Genomic DNA, 26,386 nt, shown 5'->3' with positions numbered 1-26,386 from the left:
CTATTAAAAATAAATAAATAAATAAAGAAGAAAAAGAATCTCTATAATCTCAATAAAAAATGGCATTCTATGATTCTATCGTATCATTTGTAAATATTTTATTTATCACCGTCTTTTATCTTATTCACCATTATTTTTCAATGATAAATTCTTATTGCATACCCTCTGTTAATAATGAATTTATCCATTGTCGATAAAACGAGTTTTGATAAAATGGTTGATAATGTATTAGTGGAGTGCCATATTATAAATGTGGTGAATATTGTTAATTGTACGAAACCATTACGCTACGGGTATAGCGTGACAATTTTTATGGACCAATAAAAAACAAACTTTTTGTAATTTTGGTGTTCGATATTCAACAAACTTTGACGGTTTGAACCTTGGAAAAGGGTTGGAGTTCTGAATCATTTTGTTTACTAGATAAATAAAAATTATCACTACCACAAAAAATAAGACGTTTTTAATACTAACATTTACGTGTTTAAATATTCCACCAAAGCTTTAAAAAGTGCTTTTATTGTTAGTGTTACAACTAAAATTAGAGAATCAAAATGAAAAGGTTCTAAACAAACCAAAAAATTAAGTTAATTTATCATTAATTTAGAAACAATTTTTTGGGTCTTAAATTGTTGTTATTTTTTAAAATTTTCCAACGCAAGTAATTGCATCTCGATTTTTATCTCTTTAAAAAGTAGTAATCCTTCCGTCCCACAAGAATATGCACTATTTCCTTTTTAGTCAGCCCCACAAGAATATGCACTTTCTAATTTTAGAAATTCTTTTCACTCTAAAAATTATGGATATTACCGCCGCTGCCGGGCGCCCTACGCCTCCGCTGGGTATCCGGCTCTTCCACCCCGCCGCGGCGCTTACGGTTTGCAACAGGGCGCCACGGCGGCTGCCGAGGCACACCTATTGTGGACACTCTTATGAATATAATTGAAATAGTTTTTTTAGAATTAAATACTTTGAATAGTTTAATATACCCATATTGTGTTTGATGTGGTTCACAGAACAAGAACTCAATTACTTTAAAAATGGGATGCTACCCAACAAATACCAATCGTTTTACAACAAGTTCAAAAATACAAGATTATTGAAACCCTAGCTAAGCAATATACATAGCATAAATGGCATTCAAACCCTGAAAAATTATTTCAATCATGTATTGAACATATAAAAACATTCAAACCCTAAATAATAGTTCTAGAGGAGGCGTATCACAATGCGGCATATCCGGCGGTGGCGGTAGCATCTTCTCGTTGGGGCGACCACCATCTTTGACGATGAACACCATCTTCATACCCCAAGTTTGATGACGCTCGAAATGGCAGTGCATGAACCAAACTCCTGTAGAATGAAACATTAGCAAGTTTAGCACTCACTCCATTCCTAATTACATAACTTACTTTTTGTCACTTGGGTTAATTTTAAGAATTTTGAACGCGGAAAAAGTTAGTGAAACATAGGTCTCATCTTTATATACTCAATTCATTCCATAACTATAGACACTATTCTATTTCTATATTTGACCATCTCGATAAAATAGCCAATTAGAGCTATTTGTCATCCCAAAAATGTTACTCCATTATTTGGGACAGAGAAAGTCGAATATTAGTAAAATAAGTTAAATAATAAAATGTTGGGTTTGTAAAAAGTGAAATGAGACAAATAGTACCCGGATTGCTAGCCTTAAATCTTATAATGGTCCATCCGTTTTTCGGAACGACCGTGGTGTCCACAAACGGCGGATCATCGAGGTTCAAGTTAGGGCGGTCCCGGGCTCCATCGAAGTTCCCCAATCCAGAGCCGAGGACGTAGAAGCTGTAGCCATGTAAATGGATGGGATGATCGATTCCACTCCTGAGAATAGTTCCTTGAAACACGATTTCAACAGTCGCGTTATAATCCAACATATACACAGCAGTCGCATAATGCGGATGCGACTCATTCTTCTCCAAACTAACTTGTGTATAATTGAAGACTCTTTCCGGTCGATCTGGGAAATCCGGCGTGAAAACCCCTCTTATCCCTTTGTAGTAAGCTTCTAGAATGCTTGTTTGCGGCATTATCATCGAGAAGTTGTTTATACTTGCCTGGAGCCTGTCGTCTTCCAAGCACGACGAATTCGTCCCACACGGCCACAGATTGATGGAGAGGACGAAGAAGAGGTTTACTGTGATGTTGATTGGGACATCAATGGGGTGTTTATCGTCGGCTAAGCTTCGGAGCTTGTTGCTGAAATAGATTGACCTCACGGAGCCTTTGAATTCCGGGAAAGAGGGGAACAGCGGCGACGGTGGCGGGGTGTAGTTCCCGACGTACTCGAGGATTCCGGTTGCCGGGACGTGGTCGGATTCCGTGTGTACTCTGGAAGCCATGTGGTAGTGGCTCGGCGGCTGGTTGGTTTCGACGAGGAAATCGATGGTCTGGCCGGGGGCGATCGCGATGTAGTGGGTGTTCAACGGCTTCGTGTAGGAACCGTCTGTTCCTACCACGGTGACGTTGTGGCCGGCGATCTTGAAGAACATGATGTAGTTCATCATTGCACTCACCAATTTGAAAAGGTAGGTCTTGCCTGGCTCGACTTTCAACCTGAATGTATCTGCAGGTCAAAATTAAGTCTAGCATGTCAAGAAAGAGAGTTCATTTAGTCTGTAAACATCATATCAATTGATTTATTAATCCACCTTGTGCTGAACATGGATACAGATCCCCAGGTTGACCATTCATGAGGAAAGCATCACAAGTCGCGGGATCGCGCCCCTCAGCAATAAAGTTATGATAGACTTCTTGAATATCGGCATTCCACCACTCTCCTGCACATCCCAAAAGACTAGCTTATCAAGACATACACAGACTCAATTTGGTCTATAAATCTGACATCAAATGTCACATTATGACATACTCACTCCGTTCCATAGTAATGGAGGCGTTTCTTTTTGGCACGAGGATTAAAAACAAATGTGTTAGGTGAGTTAAGTAAAGGGACAATAAAGTGGAAAATGAAAAAGGTAGAGAGATGAATAGAGAGAAAAGTAAGAGAGAGTAAAGTAGGTGTGAAAAAATGTGTTGACTTTTACTAAAAAGAGAAATGACTCTGTTATTATGGAACGTACCAAAATGGCAAAATGACCCTATTACTATGGAACGGATGGAGTACCTAGTAAGATGGGAATTTGAGCATGAGGCTTGGGGAAAGGATAACTTTCCGTGGTGGGCGGAAGGACGACAATGGCGCCATACACAGTAGCCCGAGACCAGTCACTGTGAGCGTGCCAAAATATTGTGCCTTCTTCGTCAGAGAGAATCATTCTCTGTCGAAACTTGTTGCCGGGAGTGATAGGACACATCGTCACAATGTTGGTGCCATCTGACCATGGGTATCTCGGCATTTTTACTCCATGCCTGAATTTACGAACCAATAATTAATTAACTAGGGTTTTCTTATAGTACTCATATAATAGCATTTTATGTATTTTTACGTACCAATGGATGGTTATATTTTGATCAGAGAGATTAATAATATCGACTAAGACCACATCTCCCCTTCGAGCATATATAGTTGGTCCCGGGAACTGTCCGTTCACCGTTAGCATGCTTTTGGTGGTGCATAGCCTAGTGTGTGATGATCTTCTCACCTGCAAAATAGGGTTTTCTAAAAATTTAAACATTACAAGAACAAAAAATACAGATTCCATATATTAGTGATGTGGAACTTACTTCAAACCTATGAACCAATGCATGGACCGGTGTCATGCCTCCCAGCAAAATAATACATGAGAAGCACACAAAGAAAAACTTCATAGCCGAAAATATTTTCTTTTTGGGGAAAGTATGGCTGCGTCTCTATTTTTTGAAAAAAAATCGGTTTATGTATAATTGAGATTGGAGAAAATTTGATCGATATTTATAGTTGATTTTAGAGTAACCATTCGATTTTCACAACTTCACACGTGGGAAAGTGTGGCTCCCTCTCTATTTTTTGAAATAAAAAATCGGTTTAAGTATAGTTGAAATTGGAGAAAACTTGATCGATATTCAGAGTAATCATTCGATTTTCATTTTTCACAACTTCACACGTTACACAACGCTATAGTCATTGACTGGATTAGTCCTTTTTTTTCTTATTCTTTTTTTTTTAATTATCAAGGGCTCTGATGGCGGGCTAAGTGACTATTCACCACGGCCCAAGGATTTAAAGTTGATTCATATCCAAAAGTATGGATCGATCTCCTGACCATTTGGTTAAGGATGGACGAGTCTCATGCCACTCAACCACACCCCTTGGGTTGGACTACTTTTTCAATATTTTAGTACAGTAAGTTTTAACAAAGTAACTTTTATTTTTAAAAAAAAAACGGCTAGCAGAAATTTGCAAAAGCGTGCACAGACACACAGTGTTCTTGCCTATTGTCGATCGAGTACTGTGTGTGTACATGCTCTCCCAAAACATTTTATTCTACAGAGTAATATCGCATGACGAATCTAGTAAACAAAATTAATGGGGTCAAAAAACTAAAGGCTTGAAAATGAATTTTATAGGTTGTAGAAATTTATTTCTCTATGCGTGTATGATTTATAGTTCCATTTTGACTTTACAACGATTTTAAGAAATTGTTTGATTGTGTGAAGAAATGAAGACGGGAAAAATTAGTGTATAGCTAGAGAGTTTTATTTATATTACTCCCTCCGTTCCGGATAATTCGGGTCACTTTGACCGGGCACGGATTTTAAGAATTGTAATGAAAAGTAGGTTGAAAAAGTTAGTGGATAGTGAGTCCTACCTTTATATATTAGTTTTATAATAAAATGTGAGTAGGAATGAGTTGGTGGAATATGAGGTCCACTACCAAAAATGGTAAAAGTGAAATGGGACAAATTATGTGGGACGGACCGAAATGGAAAACTGGAACGAATTATCTGGGACGGAGGGAGTATTAGTTTTATAATGAAATTTGAACATAAGGGATTCATGTAGTGTAAAGTTCAATTATAGAAAATAATAATAAAAGAAGTAAATTAAACTTTAAATTGAGGGTGTTATTTCGTTTAGGGAGGGGAATAGTATAAGCTCGTTTAAATTGTAACTGCATGCAGCAAAAGACAGCTACATAAATATTGACAAAATATTTAACAAAAGTCAAAAGTAGTACTACCAATTTTCTGATCATAGTGATAACTAATCAACAAGTAAGATATGATTATATGAATGAAATCTGATGTACTGTACCCATGTGGCCATATCTTAGCTGGATCTTATCGTGTGGACTTGTACGTACTGTGTTTGTTTGTATATTTGTAATTTGTTTTCTTTATTTAGTCAGAATTCCAATATCCATACATAGATCTTATTAACATGTGACACAATCTGAAATTCAATTCTGTTTATTTCACAAATTGTAATTATCTTTCTTGTAAACACATAATAAACATGAGTAAAAAATGAAACTCAAAACAAGAAAATCAAACGCCATAAACGGGATGATATATAACGTTTAAAGAAATAGAAATTTAAACTACTTTTTACCGACGTAACACTAATTAATACACCCCCGTTCATGTTAATTGAGTCATTTTTTCTATTTTGGGAACCTCTAAGATAACTGAGTCATTTCTCTTTCAAAGTAAATCTCTCTCACTTTATTCTCTTTTCATCTTTGTTACTTTATTTACCGTTCACTTAAAACACTATTCTTAATCTCCATGCCGAAAAGAAGTGTCTCTATTAGCAAGAAACGGTGGGAGTACTTAATACTCCCTCCGTCCCACAAAAGATGTCACACTTGTGGGACGGCACGAGATTTTAGGAGGTTTTGTTTTGTATGTTAAATGGAGAGAGAAAATATAATTTTTATATTCATGTGAGAGAGAACTTTTTCCAAAAAGGAAAATGTGACATCTTTTGTGGGATAAACTAAAAAAGAAAGTGTGACATCTTTTGTGGGACGGAGGGAGTATTACTTAGTAATATTTTATTTTAGTGTAAGTTATTCTAATGAGAAATTATTTGAACATTTAAAATTGAATTACCATATTCACAAAATTTTTGAAGAAATGAACTTATGGTAATACGTAGTCTCTTGTTTAGATTTAGAATACATCGAACATGTCCAAGGAAATTAGGAACAAATACTTTGGAAAATGTATTTAATAGAACAAAATATCTTATAGGTAAAAACGTTATATATCGTCTCTATCATTCTATGCAAATAATGTGCAAGTTATAACAACAAAGTCACAATTTCAAGAGAATATTAGGCTGCAAGAATGGACTATGGCAATTATGGCCTATTTAAGTCAAGTTCTGAACTTGAATCAATATGCAATTATAAAATCTGTCCAGTTGCAATTCGATCCTCAAATTATGATAGGTTATCAATATAAGTATGAATACTATAGTTGGATACCCATTTTAATGAATAATTTGTAAACTAAAAGAGAGGCAGAAAAATGAAAATATTGTTAGGGGAGAGTAGGGTCCACATTATAAGTAATGTAGTTGAATTTCCAAAATTGAAAAGTTAAATATTTTTCACATAGACTAATTAGAAAATAGTTCATATTTTTTATACCGGGAGTACAATTTTTTTTTAAAAAAAAATCAATCGAGGAACGTTGTACCCTCTGGTGTGTTATGTGTACTTGCCACTGCGATCAACACGTACGACCAATACAAGACTTGCACATAAATTTAAGGACAAGATTGCCAATTAATTCACAGAATTGTAGGAGTATAAAATGATTCAAAACGAATATTTAAAATTATGAAGTTTTGACTTATTATGTCTCACGTTAAAAATTATTTGCATTTCTGTGTTTTAATTTTACAGTAATTATGTAAATGGTCCCTAAACTTTGCGTTTTGTATGTCAGTACTCTCTAGACTTGAAAAATATTATATATAGTCTATGGACAAAGGTGTAATCATATTCATAAAATATCGTATTAAATCATTTCCACACAAGAGTTGAAGAAACAAATTAAATACTACTCCCGATCCGTCCCACAAGAATATGCACTTTTGGGCACGTGTTTTAATTCACAACTGATAAAGTAGGAGATAAGTAGAAACAAAAATTAATTAAAGTATTGTTACTGGAGAATTGGACCGACCTTAATAGATAGAAAATACTCCATCCGTCCGCGAATAAGAGTCTCATTTGTTTTCGGCACGAGTTTTAAGAAATGCTACGAGAAATGGGTGGAAGAAAGTTAGTGGAATAAGGGTCCTACGTGTATATATTAGTTTTAAATGATTTGTTAGTGAAATGAGTTAATGGAATGTGAGGTCTCTTTACCATTTGTGGTAATTATGAACCGAGACTCCTATTCGCAGAGGGAGGGATTAGTTTCTAAAATTTGAAAGTGCATATTCTTATGAGTCGTACTAAAAAGAAATAGTGCATATTCTTGTGGGACGAAGGGATTAGTAATTTTTAAAGTTAATTTATATGTGATTTATAGATGAAATGAATTTTCTTCTAATAGTCTTTTCAAACGAGTTTTCTTGTTTCGCTAATGTGTTATGTTAGTGCCTCATTGAAAAGTCCAACTATTCAAAATAGTGGCATATGGAGCAGTGGTCTAGGAAAAGAACTAGTCGTGACTAGAATTCAGTATAGTTGTCTGGCAAAAGAACTAGCATTGACCAATGAAGACTAGCCTATAAATAACTGATACGAGGATTATAGGCCAAATAAGCTCTCTCCTTTAACAATGTTAGTCTTTTGTGACAAGTTTTTTCTTTTGCCTCTAACAATTAGATATGAGTGCACCAAAATAATGGAATATAGTCTTTAAAAAATTTATTTTAGCACATAAGTTTAGAGTTCAATCTCCACCATTTTCCCCTTAAAATTATAAGTAATTGAAGTGCTCAAGGTATGAGTTGTGAATGTGACCGTGAAAAGTGCATACATTAATTGATCTTAATGTATTAATTCACGTGTCAAACACACTCTATATAATGTGAATGTTGTCATCAATTGCGAGAGAGAAAAATCGAGATATTCAAGAAGAATGTTCTACCTACTACCAAACACATGTCTTGAATAACATATAGAGATGTTAACGATCAGTTTTCTACCTACTAGTCTACTACACACAACACTACTTGATTAATTAATGATGATTAAATGCACACAATCAGATCGTTGGATCTATAAAAGGAGAGCAGTGCGATTCAATCATTATACACGGCCATGTTTGATTGTCAGGATTCTGTCTGGGAAAGTAATCTGATTCCTTAAATTTTAAATTCCTGCGTTTGTTTTAATTTTTAATCAAACTGGGAAAGTAATCAGAATCCGGAAACAAGGAAAGTTAGTACAACTTTCCAGGATTCTGAATCCTAATTTTTCTTAGGTATTCTTTTTCCTAGTTTTAGGATTCTTACATATTTAAGCAATATAGTGTAATTTTAATAATAATAATAATGATAAATAATAATAATAATAATAACAATTACAATGTTTAAAAAATAATTTAAAATTATAAATCATACTTAATTTCACTATAATAAATACTATAATTAAAATTATCATAATTATATTTATATTTTATAATAATTCATAATAGTAATAATAATTTATTAAATAATTAAAAAATATAATTATATAATATAAATCTTATAATAAATAATAAATTAATAATTAATCAATAAAGTCATAGTGCAATTTTAATTTATAAAATTTATTCAATCATAATATTCATAAATATTATAATTATAAATAATTATTATATTTATTATTATAATAAATGAATATTATAATACTCCATGTAACTATAATTATAATTATATTATTATATATTACGATGGATAATCCATATTTAAACTATCCATCGTAATAATAAATATAATTATAATAATAGTTATTATTATTTGTAATGAATAATTTATTTAAAATTTTATAATATTATTCTTTTTTATAAATAAATAAATAATAAGTATATTTTTAGTTTGGTGTTTAAATTAAATATAAATTTAAAATCTTGATATTTTCCAAATACGGGAAAGTAAAGTTACAGGAATCATATTCCTGGGATTCATTTTCCCAGGAATCATTTTCCTTGCCAACTTTACTTTCCCGCCAACCAAACATGGCCTAATAATAATATAAAGTTTTTTTGCATTAATACCACTTTAACTATATTTTCTCTTTCATATTTTACAAACTTAACATTAAAATTTATATCGTATTCAAACATTCTATTTTCAAGGGACGAATCAAATCAAATACTCCATCCGTCCCACATTTGGAGTCACTTATTGTTATGGCTCGGGTTTTAAGAAAGAGTTGAAGTGTGTAATAAATGAAGTGAGATGGTGGAGTGTGCAATAAATGAAGTGAGATGGTGGAGTGCGCAATAAATGAAGTGAGATGATAGAGTGTGTAATAAATGAAGTGAGATGGTAGAGTTGGTTGAAGGTGGGTCCCTTTTGACTTTTGATTTTTGTTTTGGTTTATTTTAATGTAGTAATGGCATTTTGATGTAATTTTAATGAAGAATGGGGTAAAATTGTATGACCAAATATGGAAAATTCTAAAAGTGACTCTTAAACTGGGACGGACTTTTATAGCAAAAAGTGACTCTTAATCTGGGACGGTAGTACACAATCTCTGATTTATGTAGGATTTATGATGCAAGCTACATCAGATAACGTTGATGACAATGACAATGTCATGTGTTTGAATTCACACTTGATTTTATTTTTATAACTCATTGTTTGGGCTTTTCTTAAATTCCATAATCTCATTTTATTTTATTTTCTTTTAATTTCATAGGGTTTCCAAACCACTTTAAATTGTGTATTTTATCGTTTTAGAGTCATTTTTAATCATTACTTGTAATCCTCACATATTGTTACTCGGTAAACACCTCTCTCATAATTAATCAATAATATAATTAATAATCACACACATTTCAAGGCAAAGCTAGTGTAGTTATAATTTATAGCACAGTTGAGAAAGCCAAGCGACCTTGATATTATGTCCAATATAACTAAAATCGTTATTATAAACTCACATAAATCTAAATAAAGCAAATAAACATACAACTTATAAATGAAGTGAACAATCATTCAGCATCTTCTCTTTTCCACATTGTGGTATCAGGTTCACCAATTACAAGAGGAGGAGACGAGACTTCGCCGCCGCAGCGTGGCATATCCGCCGGAGGCGGCAGCATCTTCTCGTTGGGGCGCTCCCCATCTTTGACAATGAACACCACTGCCATTCCCCAACTCACGTGTCGCTCAAAATGGCAATGCATGTACCATACTCCTGCAACTAGGGACGGAACTAGAATTTTAAGGAAGCGGGTGCTGAATTTTAAAATAATACTCCCTCCGTCCCGGATAATTCGCCCCACTTTGACCGGGCACGGGTTTTAGAAAATATAATAAAAAGTGAGTTGAAAAAATTAGTGGAATGTGGGTCCTACTTTTATATATTAGTTTTATAATAAAAATGTGAGTAGAAATGAGTTAGTGGAATATATGGTCAACTACCAAAAATGATAAAAAGTGAAATGGGACAAATTATGTGGAACAGACCGAAATGGAAAAATGAGACAAATTATCCGAGACGGATGGAGTATTAAAATATTTAATTTATTTGTAATAGTATTTTATAATTTTTAGGAGCCGTTAAATTATGTAATTGTATTAGACGGATCCTCATGACTTTAAACTATACTAACTTATAGTCTTGTTATCAAAAAAATTTTGAAAAATTATTTCACTTATTTTTGGATCACTTGAATACTCTACATGTACTTCTAATATAGTACTCCCTCCGTTCCATGTTAATAGAGTCACTTTTATTTTTGGGAAGTTCCAAGTTAATTGAGTCATTTTTATTTTTGGCAAAAAGTAATTCTCTCTTTTACTTTATTCTCTCTTTATATCTCTTACTTTCTTCACCATCCATTTAACACACTATTCTTAAACTTCGCGCTGAAAAGAAATGACTCTATTAACAAGGAACAAAGAAAGTACATGCGAGAGAGAGGACGTCTTTAACTTTACCATCAATATTTTTATAGTAAAAAGGATGTAATGGTCTCAAAACTTACATTATGACATAATAATATGTATAAAAAAGTACTTCATTTGTTTCGTTATAGTTGAAGCGGAACTTTTGGGCACGAAGTTTTAGAAATGAATGTTGAGTTTGTTAAATAAATAGATAAAAAAAATAAGAGAGAGAAAAAGGTAGAGAGAATAAAGTATAAAGTGAATAAAGTAGAGAATAAAGTAAGAGAGAGTAAAGTAAGAAAGAGAAAAAAATTATCAAATATGGAATGACTCAACTAAGAAGAAATTTTCCAAAATGGTAAAATGACTCAACTATGGCGAAACGAGGGGAGTAGTATATAAATATTCATAATATTGAAAAATAGATGAATATAAAAAAAGAGACTAAAGAAATATCCTAAATAAAGTATACACTATAATATTAGGAAGAAGATCACAAAAATATTAAATTAAAAATGGTGCGTGTAAACTTGGAAAGTGGACAGTGAGAGAATATTTATTATTGCATCTTCTTCTTAATAACGTGAAGCTCAATAAATTATTGTACTATTTAATATACTAGTAATTAATTAGATACTTATAAATTTGGGCTTTCATTCCAATCACTAAACCCTAGTGACCCAAGCTCAACCTAACATATAATTATAATAAAGCCCAGTATGGCTATCTTCTTCCCCAATCTCACACGCACAATTGCTGAGTGCGGCGATGGCGGCCAGGGATTGTGCAGAGCGCGGCGATGGTGTCCAGGGCGGGGATACTGGGTCCGGCACCGGCCAAGCCCCCGCTGGAGTGGCGGCTTGGCCAGTGCTATCTCCGTCCCTGCCTGCAACGTATTACATATCAAAAACGTCAGAACTCATCTCAAAAGACTAGTCAATTAATAAAAAAAGCACATTTAGTCTATAAACCCCACATCTTTTGCTACATACCTGGATTGTTGGCCTTAAATCTTATAGCGGTCCATCCCTTCATTGGCACCGCGATGTTCTCCATCAACGGCGGGCCGACAAGATTTTAGTTAGGCAGGTCCCGGATCCTGTTGTAGTTCCCTAACCCGGACCCGACCACGTAGAAGCTGTATCCATGTAAATGCATGGGATGCTCAAAGCCTCCGCCGAGATTGGTTCCTTGAAACACCACTTCCACCGTCATGTTATATTCCAATATACGAACCGCGGTCCCGAATTCAGACCGACTCTCCTCTTTCAGCGGCGTACCTTGCGTGTAGTTGAAAGAGGAGGCCGGGAAGTCAGGGAAATCAGGGGTGTAAACTCCCCTGATTCCCTTGTAATAAGCTGTGAGAATGTCGACAGTTTTTGGAAGTATCAGTGTCACGTTGTTGACGCTCGAGAGCAGCCTAGTGGACCCCGAGCACGACGGATTAGTACATGGAAATTGGTTCACCGAAAGAGTGTAGAAGAAGGTTTCGTCGACTTCCTTTGGAACGTCCACGTTGTTGCCTGGGCTTTTTAGGCTGTCTGTGAAGCCGATTGATGCGGCCGAGTCGTTGTATTCAGGGAAGGATGGAAGCACCGGTGACGGAGGTGGCGTGTAGTTTCCGTCATACTCGATTATTCCAGTGGCGGGCACTGGCGTATATTCTGGCCGCCATGTAGTAATGGCTCGGCGGCTGGTTGGCTTCTAGAAGCAAATCTAGGGTTTGACCAGGCGAAATCGCTACGTAATCCGTACGTAGCGGTTTCGTGTAGGCGCCGCCGTCAGTGCCGACGACGGTGAAGTCGTGGTTGCCAATTTTGAAGAACATTATGTTGTCAATCACGCCATTAATTAATTTGATTAGGTACCTTTTCCCATATTCCACTTGCAACTTGTAGGTATCTGCACCAAAAATAAATAAATAAATTGTTTAATAGTGGTAATTAATTTTATTATTGATCAACTTGGTTTGATCTTGTGAGACTAAATCTTACCTTGTTTAGAGCATGGATACAAGTCGCCTGGTTGGCCGTTGATGAGGAAAGCATTAGAAGTTTCGGGATCGTTCCACCGACGAGGAATCCCTTAAAGACATCTTCAATCTTAGAATTCCACCACTAGATCTAGCATTTCAAATTCATTAATTAGGCATGGTCTCAATGAATTTATCAATGGATCCAAATATGTATAAAGATATTGAGATACCATACCAATGATGATGGGAACATGAGCATAAGGCTTGGGGAAAGGATAAGTCTCCCTTGCCGGAGGTAGAATGACAATGGCGCCATGCACAGAATTTCTCGACCAAGCGCTACGAGCATGCCACCACAATGTGCCTTCCTCGTCCGTGAGGATCATCCGTTGCGTAAATCTTTTGCCAGGTTGAATCGGGCACTGTGTCACATAATCAGCTCCATCCGACCATGGATATCTCGGCATTTTTACTCCATGCCTATAATTACAATGCACTATTTCACCACCATTGCCATATCATATAAAAATCATAGGATAATTTTACCAGTGGATAGATATATTTTGATCGGATCGATTAACAATATCGAATTTGACAAGATCTCCCCTCCTAGCATGTAACATCTTAGAATTTCGAACCCTAATTTTTAGAGCCCTAGAATTTTATTGATGACGTGGGAGACGAGAATTTATTTGATGGGTGAATTTATTGCATGAGTTTCTTTGACCGAGTCAAGTCTAGGGTTTGCGTTGGAAGTTTGAAAAGTCAAACTTGTTGATTATATGATGTGGCATGTGATTAATTAAATTATGAGGTGAATTATTTGTTTAAGGGTGAGTGAAAATATTGGGAAATTTCCATAAATACTATAACCCCATTTTTCCTTGTTGAATTTTCGAACCCTTGACTCTTTGGAGAGGGAATTCTATTTTTCCGGATTTAATTTAATTCTTGGGATATTTATCCAAATTAAATCAAAAACCCAATTATTTCCCTATTTCTTAATGGGAAAAATCGAACCATATTATTATTAAGGTGATTTTCGAAAATCACCTATCTTTGGGAAGGAAGAATTTATTTTATTTTTATTGATCCCTTATTTGATTTCCTTCCATACCTAGAATTTAAATATTCTACCAAATCTTTCCATACCTCAAGAGACCTTGTCATATCTTATTTTAGTGAATATTAAAAATCCATTCCTTATTTAAAAGGCCTACTACACGCCTATTTTCCTTTCTCCAATGGGAGAATTTTTATTTTATTTTGCTCCGTGATATTTTATTCTACTCCGTAAAATATACCAAAACAAAATCTTGGCTAATTAAGAGCCATATATTTTGAAATTTCCATGCTTGATACCCTAGTTTATTTTTGTTATTCCTTCCTCCCTACTCCACAATATTTGGAGAATCAAATCTTACCAAATATTCTATTTTATTTACCTAAAGATCTTATTGAACACTATAAATAAGAGAAACCCCTAACCCTAGCCCCCACAATTTTCGCCCCCCACCCATAGTACACGCCTCCCTCTCTTCTCTCACTCTTTACATTTTTTTCTTCTATTCTCCAATATTTTGTCATCTTTTGAAGAAGAATTGAAGTTTGATCCAAGAATCTTGAAGAACCGAGTCTAATACTTAGTTTCTACCGTTCGTTTTTCTCAAAAAGGTATTCTTATATTAATCTTCTTCTTTCTAACAGATTTCTCTTCTTTCTAACCGATTAATCGGTATTCTTGAACTCTCATGCATCTTGTTTGAGTGAAAGTGGGATAAAGGAGATATGGAAGATATGTATGTGTGTGCGTGCATCGGGTGTGTGTGTGGCGTGTGTGTATGTGTGTGTTGCGTGTGTGTGTGTTGTGTAAATGTTGGCAAAATACTCATGTGTGACATGTTGATGTTAGATCTAGAGTTGAGATGCGAATGGAACTTATGCGATGAACATGACCTTGATTGATTAATGATGCTAAGATAAATCGGTGGGAAAAGGGAAAGCGTTGAGACATGCATGAGTTAGGAGTTTGTGTTGAATCTGATTTGTGATATATGCCTATGTGATTAGAAGGTGAAACCTCGGTTGCGAAGCCGGATAACAAGGGAAAGAACATACTTGAAATCTAAGCAGTCGAGGTGGGCTTTACTCTTAAACTCTTTTATGTGCAAATTTATGAATGTGGAGAGATAAGGGTGGTTTAACTGTTATGTCATGCCTATGTCTGTTTTGTTGTGATATTGTGCCCCTGATGCCCAGTTTGAGAGTTCGCTCCATTGGGCTATAGGGCTATGGATATGTTTAAACGAATTTGGGTCTGAGTAGGGCCGCAAACCCTACCAGGCTGTGTACACGGTGGGATCGGGAGCCGTCCTTGCTAGTCGGCCGGTCTCGTGGGCGAAAAGTGTGGCCACACTTTCGTCGCACCATGGAAATGTTGAGATTGTGGAAATTGATGAGAAAAGTGGGGAGTTGTTTGACTGGCCAGTCTATGGAAATATTTTTGTGATACTCGTTGAATATTTATTTTGATAATTGTTAAACCTCGAGTTCACTATGGTAAGGGTAGCATAACTTATAAAATGTTTTGGCAACGAGTTCACTGAGTATTTCAAAATACTCAGCCCTGCATGTGTTTTCCTTATGTGCAGGTTGAACGACGACGAGCGGCGGGGGGTGTTGAGCATATTAACTAATTAAGATGGATGTTTTGAACTTCAAGCGTAGTTGTGTCTTCATACATAGCTGCACTTTCTCTTGGTCGTTTCCGCTGAATTTTCTTTGAAACACTTTAGTTTTATTCGGATATTTTGCACTTGTTCCTTTCGTTTTAGAATCTTGAGACATCTTGTGGTATCATTGGGATTTGTTGAACCCTTAAGTTTTGATCATACTTTATAGTACTTATCCTTCATTATTTCTCTTGATTAAACCATTGACTTGCGACTCTGATAGTTCGTTTAATACTTAGGTCAAGCCTTTTTAAATGAAACCCTAGCCTATGTTAAATTCTATTAAGTCCGTTTTGGTAGCAGTCGCCGCATTTATTGTACCCTAGGAGGGCGGGCTGTTACATAGCATATACCGTTGGTCCCGGGAATTGTCCGTTTACGGTGAGCATTGTCTTTTTGGTGCATAGCCTATTGTGTGCAGAATTAACCACCTGAATTAGGTAACAATTAAGATTAGAAATAGAAACAAAAGCACCAGCTAGAACACTATCATTGATGAGGAAACATATACTTACTTCAAACTTGTAGAATCGCACTGCATTAACTTCTGCAAACACAAGACCTAAGAAGCACAGAATGAAAAACTTCATATGTGAAAACATTTTTTGTCTACTTTGTATAGTAGTGTGTGCCCTTTTGTGGAGTTGAGATTTTGTTGCAAATTTGTCCATTTATAAGACTTTTTTATATAGTTGTTTATAGTGAATCAAGTGAGTCATGTTATACACGTTGTTCGTTGTCATAACAATTTACCAATCTATATTACAAGATTCGAATCATTACAACTGAGAAATTATTATCAATCCGCTTTAATTTCGGATCCTGAGTCAAACAATTGCACAAATTTCTTTCTTCAATTACCAGGACGTGCTTTTTGAACGTGTTTTGAGATCTGCTTTTAATTAATTATGTAGTATATTAAAATGATACAACTTTTTAACGTGTGATTGATTAATTTACATATTTATTAATACTTGTGTAGTGTTGCGTGCCCGTGGTCTGTGGAGTTGAAACAAATATATCTTTATTTAATTTTTTCGAGAAATAATTTTTTAATTTTCTTTTGAAGCTACCTAAGATTTTGATTCCTTTTAACTTTACATTTCACTCAATATTGAAATTATATGGTGTTATAATTTTAGTTTTGATTAAAGATTGTCTTCAAATGCAACTAATCCTTAAGGCCATGTTTGATTGTCAGGATTCTGTTTGGGAAAGTAATCTGATTCCTTAAATTTTAAATTCTTGTGTTTGTTTAAGTTTTTAATCAAACTGGGAAAGTAATCAGAATCCGAGAACAAGGAAAGTTAGTACAATTTTCCAGGATTCTAAATCCTAGCTTTTCTTAGTTATTCTTTTTCCCAGTTTTAGGATTCTTACATATATAATGCAATATAGTATATTATTATTATTATTATTATTATTATTATTATTATTTAGAATATTTTAAAAATAATTTAAAAATATAAATCATACTACTTAATTTTAGAAAATAATTAACTATGATTAAAATTATCATAATTATAACTTATTTTATAATAATTCATAATAATAATTAATAATTTATTAAATAATTTAAATATAATTATATAATATAAATCGTATGATAAATAATTATTATTATTTTTATAAATTAATAATTAATCAATAAAGTTATAGTGTAATTTTCAGTTATTAAATTTATTCACTTATAACATCCTTAAATATTATAATTATAATACTAATTATTATTATTATTATTATTATTATTATTATTATAAATGAGTATAATATTTATTATTTTATATTATGATAAATAATCCATATTTAAACTATCCATTGTAATAATAAATATAATAATATAATTATTATTATTTGTAATTAATAGTTTATTAAGAATTTTATATTATTATTCTTTTTTATAAATAAAAAATAATAAGTATATTTTTAGTTTGGTGTTTAAATTAAATATAAATTTAAAATCATGATATTTTCTAAACACAGGAAAGTAAAGTTACTAGGAATCATATTCCCGGGATTCTTGTTCCCAGTAACCATTTTCCTTGCCAACTTTACTTTCCCGTCAACCAAATGATAAGGCTCGTTTCATGCATCGGTTTAGGGTTAAAATTCTGTGCATTTGGGGCGCTAATGTGCGTTATTGAGTTCAGGTGCGTAGTAAATCTGCCGGACCCAGGAGTTGTTGTTACCTGACCTGGCAGATGCAAAAGAGATGAAATTGAAGCAAAATCAGAAATCGTCGTTCAGACCTGGGAGAATCAAAAGTTGGCGACAGGAGCAGAATGGAGCGAGAGCAAATTATTTTAAAGATTCTTACTCAAGGGCAGGAGCGTAAAATCACCAGAGGGGATACCCTAGGGATCAGAGCCTCACATATATAAAGAGCTCAACCTTGAAGAAGAAGAAAATCCGTGAACAGCCACTTCTATGCTCTCCTAGCTCTAGTTCTAGTTCTCTACTTTAAAATTTTAATCTTCGACTGCTGCGCACTTGGACATGGAGGATTCTGGCCACCGTGGTTCTCATCATCGTCATTGTCATTTTGCTGTGTAACACCGCCTTGCGGAGGCGAAGAAACAATTTTATCTGCTTTCGTTTAGTACCTTGTTGGTTTTAAGTTTCGGAACTCTAGTTTCTTGCTTTGATCTACTCGATTCAGACCTATTTCTAGTTATTATGGAAGTTTATGTTGGTTTTTATTGGATCTCGCTAAGTTGATCTTTATTTCTTGCTTTTTACTTACGTCTTTGTTTATTGTTGGATGTTTGGAGCTGAGATATGTTGGTTTGTTGTTGGAGGTTGGGAATTTGCATATGAAGATGTTTGGATTTGTTAAATCTTGGTGTTTCAGAGTTGGAGTTTCTCATATTTGGTGCTTGATGTCTACGTTATGCATGATTATGGCTATTTACTTTCTGTTTCTGCATCCTTTAGGTCCAGTAGCGTAGATCTGTTAGTTTAGGCTTTAATTTCTCGTTTTAAGTCTCGTTTTAAGTTTAGATTTAAGGTTGCTCTGTTTTCATGGTGTTTAATACCCTGTTTTATCTGCTATTCTCGTTTGATTCCCGAAGAAGATGAAGTTGTTGGTAGTTAGAACCAGATCTGCTTTATGTCAGTACTTTTCTGCATGTACTTTACTTTTTCTGCATATCTGCTAGACCTGTCAGTACGATCTACTTTGTCTCTTTTACTTTTCTGCATGCTTTTCCAGACCCTAGTAGTTTACGGAAATTTGTCTTGCTTTTCGCTTTATGCTTGTCTGTCCAAATTAGGAAAGTCTGCCTAGTTAAGTTTACTCCAGTTGTCTTAGAACTTTAAAATATCTCACTTTCTCTGAGTCATGTATGTTCCGTACGCTTTCGTTTCCTAGGCCCAATAGGTAGAGTAAAGTTCTTCTGATCTATTAGACCAAGTAGGTAGAGTAAAGTTTCGCTTATCTCTCAGACCCAGTAGTTTTAAGTTCTCGACCCACAAAAATTGCGTGGCAGCAGCCAACCCTTTATTTTCCAAAACATCCTCAAATGCAGTTCCGTAACACCTGCTTCCTCGTGGGATCGATCCTTTACTTCCCTGTGCTAAGTTATAGTATAGTGGGTTGAGGTTTTTGAAGGGACAGAGTGCACCCAACGACCCCTTTCTGATAGTTCCACGATCTTCTAGTCTTCGAAGTCTAGTCGAATCATCTGAACCTGTTAGATCGAGTGACACATATCCTGCACTGCACTTCTGGGACCTGTCACCAAACATGGCCTAAAAGTAAAGTGCAGTTCAAACTATCTTATTATTTAACGAGCTAAGGGATATGATATGAATATTACTTCCACAGTTTTGAAAAATAGAAATTCTTTCATTTTTTATTCGTTTATTAAAATTCCACTACTTTTTTTTTTGTGCACTTCAATATCCCTTTTCATTTCTAAATTAGTAATGGGGTGTGACAGGACTAGAGTAGACGTGCGTGCGGTGTGATATGTGTCACTCGATCTAACAGGTCCAGAGGATTCGACTAGACTTCAGAGGCTAGAAGATCATGAAACTATCAGAAAGGGGTCGTTGGGTGCACTCTATTCCTTCAAAAACCTCAACCCACTATACTACAACTTAGCACAGGGAAGTAAATGATTGATCACACGAGGATGAAGGTGTTACGAAACTGCATTTGAGGATGTTTTGGGAAAAGGGGTTGGCTGCTGCCACGCAATTTTGTGGGTCGAGAACTTAAAACTACTGGGTTTGAGAGATAAGAAAAAAAAACTGTACTCTACCTACTGGGTCTAAGAACTGGGAACGTATGGAACATACATGACTTAGGGAAACTGAGATATTTTAAAGTTCTAAAACAGCTGGAGTAAACTTAACTAGACAGACTTTCCTAATTTGGACAAACAAGCATAAAGCGAAAAGTAAAGACAAATTTCCTTAAACTACCAGGGTCTAGAAAAGCATGCAGAAAAGTAAAAAGACAAAGCAGATCGTACTGACAGGTCTAGGGGACAATGCAGAAAAGTAAAGTACATGCTGAAAAGTGCTGACATAAAGCAGATCTGGTTCTAACTACCAACAACTTCATCTTCTTCGGGAATCAAACGAGAATAGCAGATAAAACAGAGTATTAAATACCATGAAAACAGAGCAAACTTCAGATCTAGACTTAAAACGAGAAATTAAAGCCTAAATTAACCAATCTACGCTACTGGACCTAAAGAATGCAGAAACAGAAAGTAAACAACCATAATCATGCACAACGTAAACAGCAAACTCCAAATACGCGAAACTCCAACTCAAATACACCACGTTTCAACAAATCCAGACATCTCCATACGCAAATCCCCAACCTCCAACAATAAACCAACAGATTTCAGCTCCAAACATCCAACAATAAACAATAACGCAAGTTAAAAGCAAGAAATAAAGATCAACTCAGCGAGATCCAACCAAAGCAAACATAAACTTCCATAATAACTAGAAATAGGTCTGAATCCAGTAGATCAAAGCAAGAACTAGAGTTATGAAACTTAAAACCAACAAGTTCTAAACGAAAGCAAGTAAAGATTGTTTCTTCGCCTTCACAAGGCGGTGTTACACAGCAGCAAAATAACAATGATGATGAGAACCACGGTGGCCAGAATCCTCCATATCCAAGTGCGCAGCAGACGAAATGAGAAAATTGAAATGTGGAACTAAAGCATGGAACGAAAGCTAGATCTAGGAAAGTGTAGAAGTGGCTGTCTTGTTCTTCAAGGTTGAGCTCCTTATATATGTGAGGCTCTGATCCCTAGGGTATCCCTCTGGTGATTTTACGCTCTTTCCCTTGAGTAAGACTCTTTAAAATAATCTGCTCTCGCTCCATTCTGCTCCTGTCGCCAACTTTTGATTCTCTCAGGTCCGAACGACGACTTCTGATTTTTGCTTCAATTTCATCTCTTTTGCATCTGTCAGGTCAGGTAACAGCAACTCCTAGGCCCAGCAGATTTACTACGCACCTGAACTCATAAACGCACATTAGCGCCCCAAATGCATAGAATTTCAACCCTAAACCAATGCATAAAATGAGCCTTATTAGAGTGTCGAAGGCTTTTAGCTAATTATAGAAGTTAACCTAACGGTCAATTACACACAGATCATGACTTTCTAGCTAGCAAGTATTTAAATCTCCGAGGAATAGGAATAGAAAATTAATTACTTGATTCTTATTTTAAGAAAACCTATATTTTATAACAAGAGGCACGACGCTAAGACTTTGAGTAAAAATTTGGTGGTCATGACATACAAGTAGCATTTAATTACTATGTGACACGTGGATATAGTAAGATTCTAGATATTTAAACTATATATGGTATTTAGTTTTAGGAATAGAATAAAGTTTTATAATTTGATTCAAATTGTGGAAATACAACCACGGATACTAAGATTTAATGGGATTATTCTACTATTATTTTTATTTTATGGAGTATATACTCAATAACCATAAGATAATTAATTACAATTTTATATTTTTATCTTATTCATTTATATATATAAAATCACAAATAAAACAAAAACAATACTATATAAATTTTTAAAATTTTATGCATTTAGTGCTAGCAAGATTAATTTTAAAAAATTTAATTTTGTCATTGTACAGTTTAATAATAGTGCTAGCAAGATTAATTTAAAAAAAATTAATTTTGTCATTGTACAGTTTAATAATAGTTCTAGCAAGATTAATTTATGATTTAATTTATCATTATATTTTTTATTTGTAAATTTTACAGATATAAATAAAAAAGAAAAAAATTATAAATATAGTATTGTTTTTGTTTTATTTGTGGTTTTATATATATAAATAAAAAAGATAAAATTGTAATTAATTATCTTATGGTTATTTAATATATACTCCATAAAATAAAAATAATAGTAGAATAATCCCATTAAATCTTAGTATCCGTGGTTGTATTTATCAACCATTCCACAATTTGGAAAGTTTTCAAATTATAAAACTTTATTCCATTCCTAAAACTAAATACCATATAAATTTAAATATCTAGAATCCTACTATATCCACATGTCATATAGTAATTAGTGGGACATACTAAGTCATCATGCCACTTGATATGCCATGACCACCAAATTTTTACTCTGACTTATTGTGAGGATATTTTATATAAGTTCCACGAGCCAAGCATCACGGGATCATTGGTAATTAAACTAATCAACATTTTAAAACAGAATGTCCTTGGAGCCTTTTATATTCCAGAAATAAAAAAATAAACGATCGTGGATCAATTACGATGAGATCAATCAAGAGAACAGATTTATTAATTGTTGACTATTAGTATATTATTTAAATTTTAAACTGAACTGAAAAATTGAGGTTAATTATCTGCAATATTTCAAAAAAATATAGGCCATTTAACAAACACTTATATCGTTTCGTTTGAACAATTTTTTTTTTTTTTTTTTAACCTTTTGCCTTAAGAGTTATTTTTGTCAATCTGTATATATTTATTATTTCTCTCTTACTATCCCTCTATCTCTTATTTCTATTTTTTTCTTTCTCATTCATTTAATTAATTTATTTTAAAATTGTGAGTTATACTTTCAAAGAATGGGATGCTAGCCAACAAATATCAATCGTTTTACAACAAGTTCAAAAATTACAAGATTATTGAAACCCTAGCAAAGCAATAAATAGCCCTAAAATTAAAAAAATATTCAATTATGTCTGACTTGCACAAGTCACAACATTCAAACCCTAAATAATAGTTGTAGAGGAGGCGTGTCACAAAGCGGCATATCCGGCGATGGTGGTAGCATCTTCTCGTTGTGGCGATCGCCATCTTTGACGAGGAACACCATCTTCAAACCCCCAAGTTTGATGACGCTCGAAATGGCAGTGCATGTACCAAAACTCCTGCAAAATGAAACATTAGCAAGTTTAGTACTCACTCCGTTCCTAATTACATGTCTTACTTTCTGGTCACTTGGGTTTTAGCAATTTTGAACCAAGGTAAAGCGGAAAAAGAGTGTGGAACATAAGTTTCATTTTTAGAGCATCTCCAATAGCGGCTAGCCGATTCACGTCGCTAGCCGGTCGGCTAGCCGAACCATTGGAATCGGCCAGCGCAATTTCAGCGAGAGAATAGGCGAGCGCTTGCCGCCATTGTGGCGTGCCGATCGGCGAGCGATCGGCCAGCGCTATTTTTTATTTTTTGAAATTTTTTGAAAAACTATATAAACGCGATTTTAGTTTCATTTTCATTTGCACCACTTGTTTTAACGAGTTTTCTCTCTCACTCTAAGTTTCTGTACAAGAGCAACATCGAGCGATGAGTAACGCGGGTGGTAGCAGTGGTGGTAGTGGTGGTAGTGGTGGGGACGCTGAGGAGTACGAAGGCAGATGAACGAGGCTATGGAGGCCTACATGAACCGCGAGATAGAGCGGTACATGCGAAGAGTCGAACAGCAGGCGGTACCTCGCCCTCCACCCGTTGTCCACCACCGAGCAGTGATTGATCAGGATCACGTAGCTGCACATCAGTGGCTATATGACGACTACTTCGCTCCGGACCCGCGGTTTCCTGCAAACATGTTCAAGCGGCATTTTAGAATGCGCAGGGAGTTGTTTATGCGTATCGTTGACGCTTTGGAGCGTCGATATCTGTATTTATACTTCAGGCACGATGCGGCTGGCAGACCCGACCACACCCCTATTCAAAAGTGCACGGAGGCAATCAAGCAGTTGGCCTACGGAGGCGCGGCAGACATGTGGGATGAGTACCTCCACATCGGTGAGTCGACAGTCCTGGAATGTCTGATGTATTTCTGTTAGGGCGTGATTGCAATTTTCCGTGATCAGTACCTTCGAAGCCCTACCCCCCAAGATTGTCAGGATCTGATGCAGATGCACGGGGAGCGGCATGGGTTCCCCGGGATGTTAGGCAGCATAGATTGTATGCACTGAGAGTGGAAGAACTGTCAGACTGCCTGGAAGGGGGCCTACACGACCGGCTACAAGGGAAAGAATCCAACGATGATCCTCGAGGCCGTAGCTGATTACCGGCTGTGGATCTGGAATGCGTATTTTGGGGTAGCCGGGTCGAACAACGACCTCAACGTCCTCAACTCGTCGCCCCTCTTCAACGAGCAGTGTCAGAGCATCGGTCCGGCCGTCTCATTTGTGGCCAACGGCAACCGGCATGATATGAGCTACTACTTGGTGGATGGGATATACCCTAGGTGGCCCGTCTTTGTGAAGACGATCAGGCACGCAAATGATGACAGGAAGGCCTACTTTGCGGAACGGCAGGAGTCGGCACGCAAGGACGTGGAGCGCGTATTTGGTGTGCTCCAGTCTCGATGGGCAGCAATCAAGGGTCCAATGCGTTTGTGAGATGTCGGCTGCATTGCTGATATAATGTACGCATGCATTATCTTGCACAACATGATCGTCGAAGACGAAGGCGTACAACTGACTAATTGGGCCAATGACGATGAAGCCGGTCCAAGCCACGGAATGACCACCGCTAACGTACGACGTGGGGTACCTCACGATGAAGCCGGCCGCCTCCAGGCACGTGCCGACATGCGCCAGTGAATGCTCATATTCAACTCCAAAAGGATATAATTGAAGAGTTGTGGGAACGGAAGACTGCACGACGATAGTTTTTTTCTTTATTATGCAAATTTTTTTTAATGAGTGTACTTTTTTTTTAAATGAAATTAATATGTCTCGTAATTTTAATTCTGTAATTTATCGTAAATTTAATTCCGTAAATTTAGTTGTTTTTGAATTATTTTTATTGCGGCTAGCCTGTGGCTAGCCTATTTGCTTAAAATGATGATGTGGCAGGTGGAATTTTAGTGCTGATGACTTAGCAGAGAGAGAGAGTGGCTAGCCTGTGGCTGGCCTAAAGCCATTGAAGATGCTCTTATACACTCCATATGTTCCATAACTATAGACACTATTTTTATATTTGACCATCTTGTTAAAATAGCCAACTTTTTTCAAAAGAGCTATTTGTCATCCCAAAAATGTTACTCCATTTTTTGGGATAGAGAAAGTATTAGTACTAATTTTCAATGGAATATTAGTAAAGTCAGTTAAAAAATAAAAATGTTGAGTTAAGTTGTATAATAAAAAGTGAAATGAGACAAATAATATTGAACAATTTACCTGGATTGCTAGCCGTTTTTCAGAATGACCATCGTATCCATAAACGGCGGATCAACGAGGTTCAAGTTAGGGCGATCCCGGGCTCCATCAAAGTTCCCGAATCCAGAGCCGAGGACGTAGAAGTTGTAGCCATGTAAATGGATGGGATGATCGATTCCATCCCCGAGAATAGTTCCTTGAAACACGATTTCAACTCTAGCATTATGATCCAACATATACACAGATAATTCGGATGCGACTCATTCCTCTCCAAACTAACTTGTGTATAATTGAAGATTCTTTCCGGACGATATTCTGGGAAATCTGGTGTGAAAACCCCTCTAATCCCTTTGTAGTAAGCTTCTAGAATATTTGTTGCTGAAATATCGACGTCACGTAGCCTGCGATTTCCGGGAGAGAGGGGAACAGCGGCGACGTTGGCGGGGTGTAGTTCTCGACCTACTCGAGCATTCCGGTTGTCGTCGGGACGTAGTCAGCGCCCATGGGATTTATATACTCCCTCCGTCCCACTTAAAATGCAACATTTGGGAATCGGCACGGGATTTTATGTAGTGTTGTTTTGTGGTTAATGAAGAGAGAGTAAAGTAAGAGAGATGAAAAAGTAGAGATAGAGTTATTTCCATTTTAGGAAACGTTTCATTTTTAATGGGACAACCAAAAAAGGAAAATGTTTCATTTTTAATGGGACAGATGGAGTACTTGTTTAAGTTCTTTATTGTCATCAATGTGGGATAGTTATATGTTATTTTTAAGAAGTAGTTTTAATTGTCAACACTCACCCTCAAACCCTTAAAGGTGAATCTTGGAGGGGTTAAACTCTTTTCTGATTGGTTGGACGCAATTTTTTTTTTTCAATCTATTGGACCATTGGTCCAAATTTTAAGCCTAGATATACTGCTGGGTCAGTCATTTTTTTTGTTTCAAACCAGATATACTGTTGGGTCAGTGAAAATTGCCCCATATATAGTTGGTGACCCGCTCTGATACCATCTTAGAAATCCATGGGTTTCATCCTAAAACCAAATGGTAAAGAAAAAGTG

The 26,386-nt window shown here is 35.5% G+C and overlaps 1 protein-coding gene and 1 pseudogene across 1 annotated transcript; both read right to left on the bottom strand.

Annotated features, from left to right (window-relative positions):
• Positions 1–1,038: 1,038 nt before the first annotated feature.
• LOC125197447 (laccase-14-like) lies at positions 1,039–3,638 on the bottom strand. Its single transcript, XM_089057493.1, has 5 exons — positions 3,493–3,638; positions 3,167–3,411; positions 2,694–2,822; positions 1,682–2,608; positions 1,039–1,353 (listed from the first exon to the last, which is right to left on the bottom strand). The coding sequence occupies exons 1-5, from the start codon at positions 3,600–3,602 to the stop codon at positions 1,190–1,192; spliced, it is 1,575 nt and encodes a 524-aa protein (XP_088913619.1). The 5' UTR covers positions 3,603–3,638; the 3' UTR covers positions 1,039–1,189.
• A 6,445-nt stretch (positions 3,639–10,083) lies between these two features.
• On the bottom strand, positions 10,084–16,293 carry LOC125195383 (laccase-14-like; annotated as a pseudogene).
• Positions 16,294–26,386: the final 10,093 nt, after the last annotated feature.

Source organism: Salvia hispanica, chromosome 4, assembly GCF_029641045.1.
Source record: "Salvia hispanica isolate PSC_SH4W2 chromosome 4, Shi_PSC_v1, whole genome shotgun sequence".
Taxonomy (NCBI): domain Eukaryota; kingdom Viridiplantae; phylum Streptophyta; class Magnoliopsida; order Lamiales; family Lamiaceae; genus Salvia; species Salvia hispanica.
This window is presented reverse-complemented; position numbering and strand designations above follow the sequence as displayed.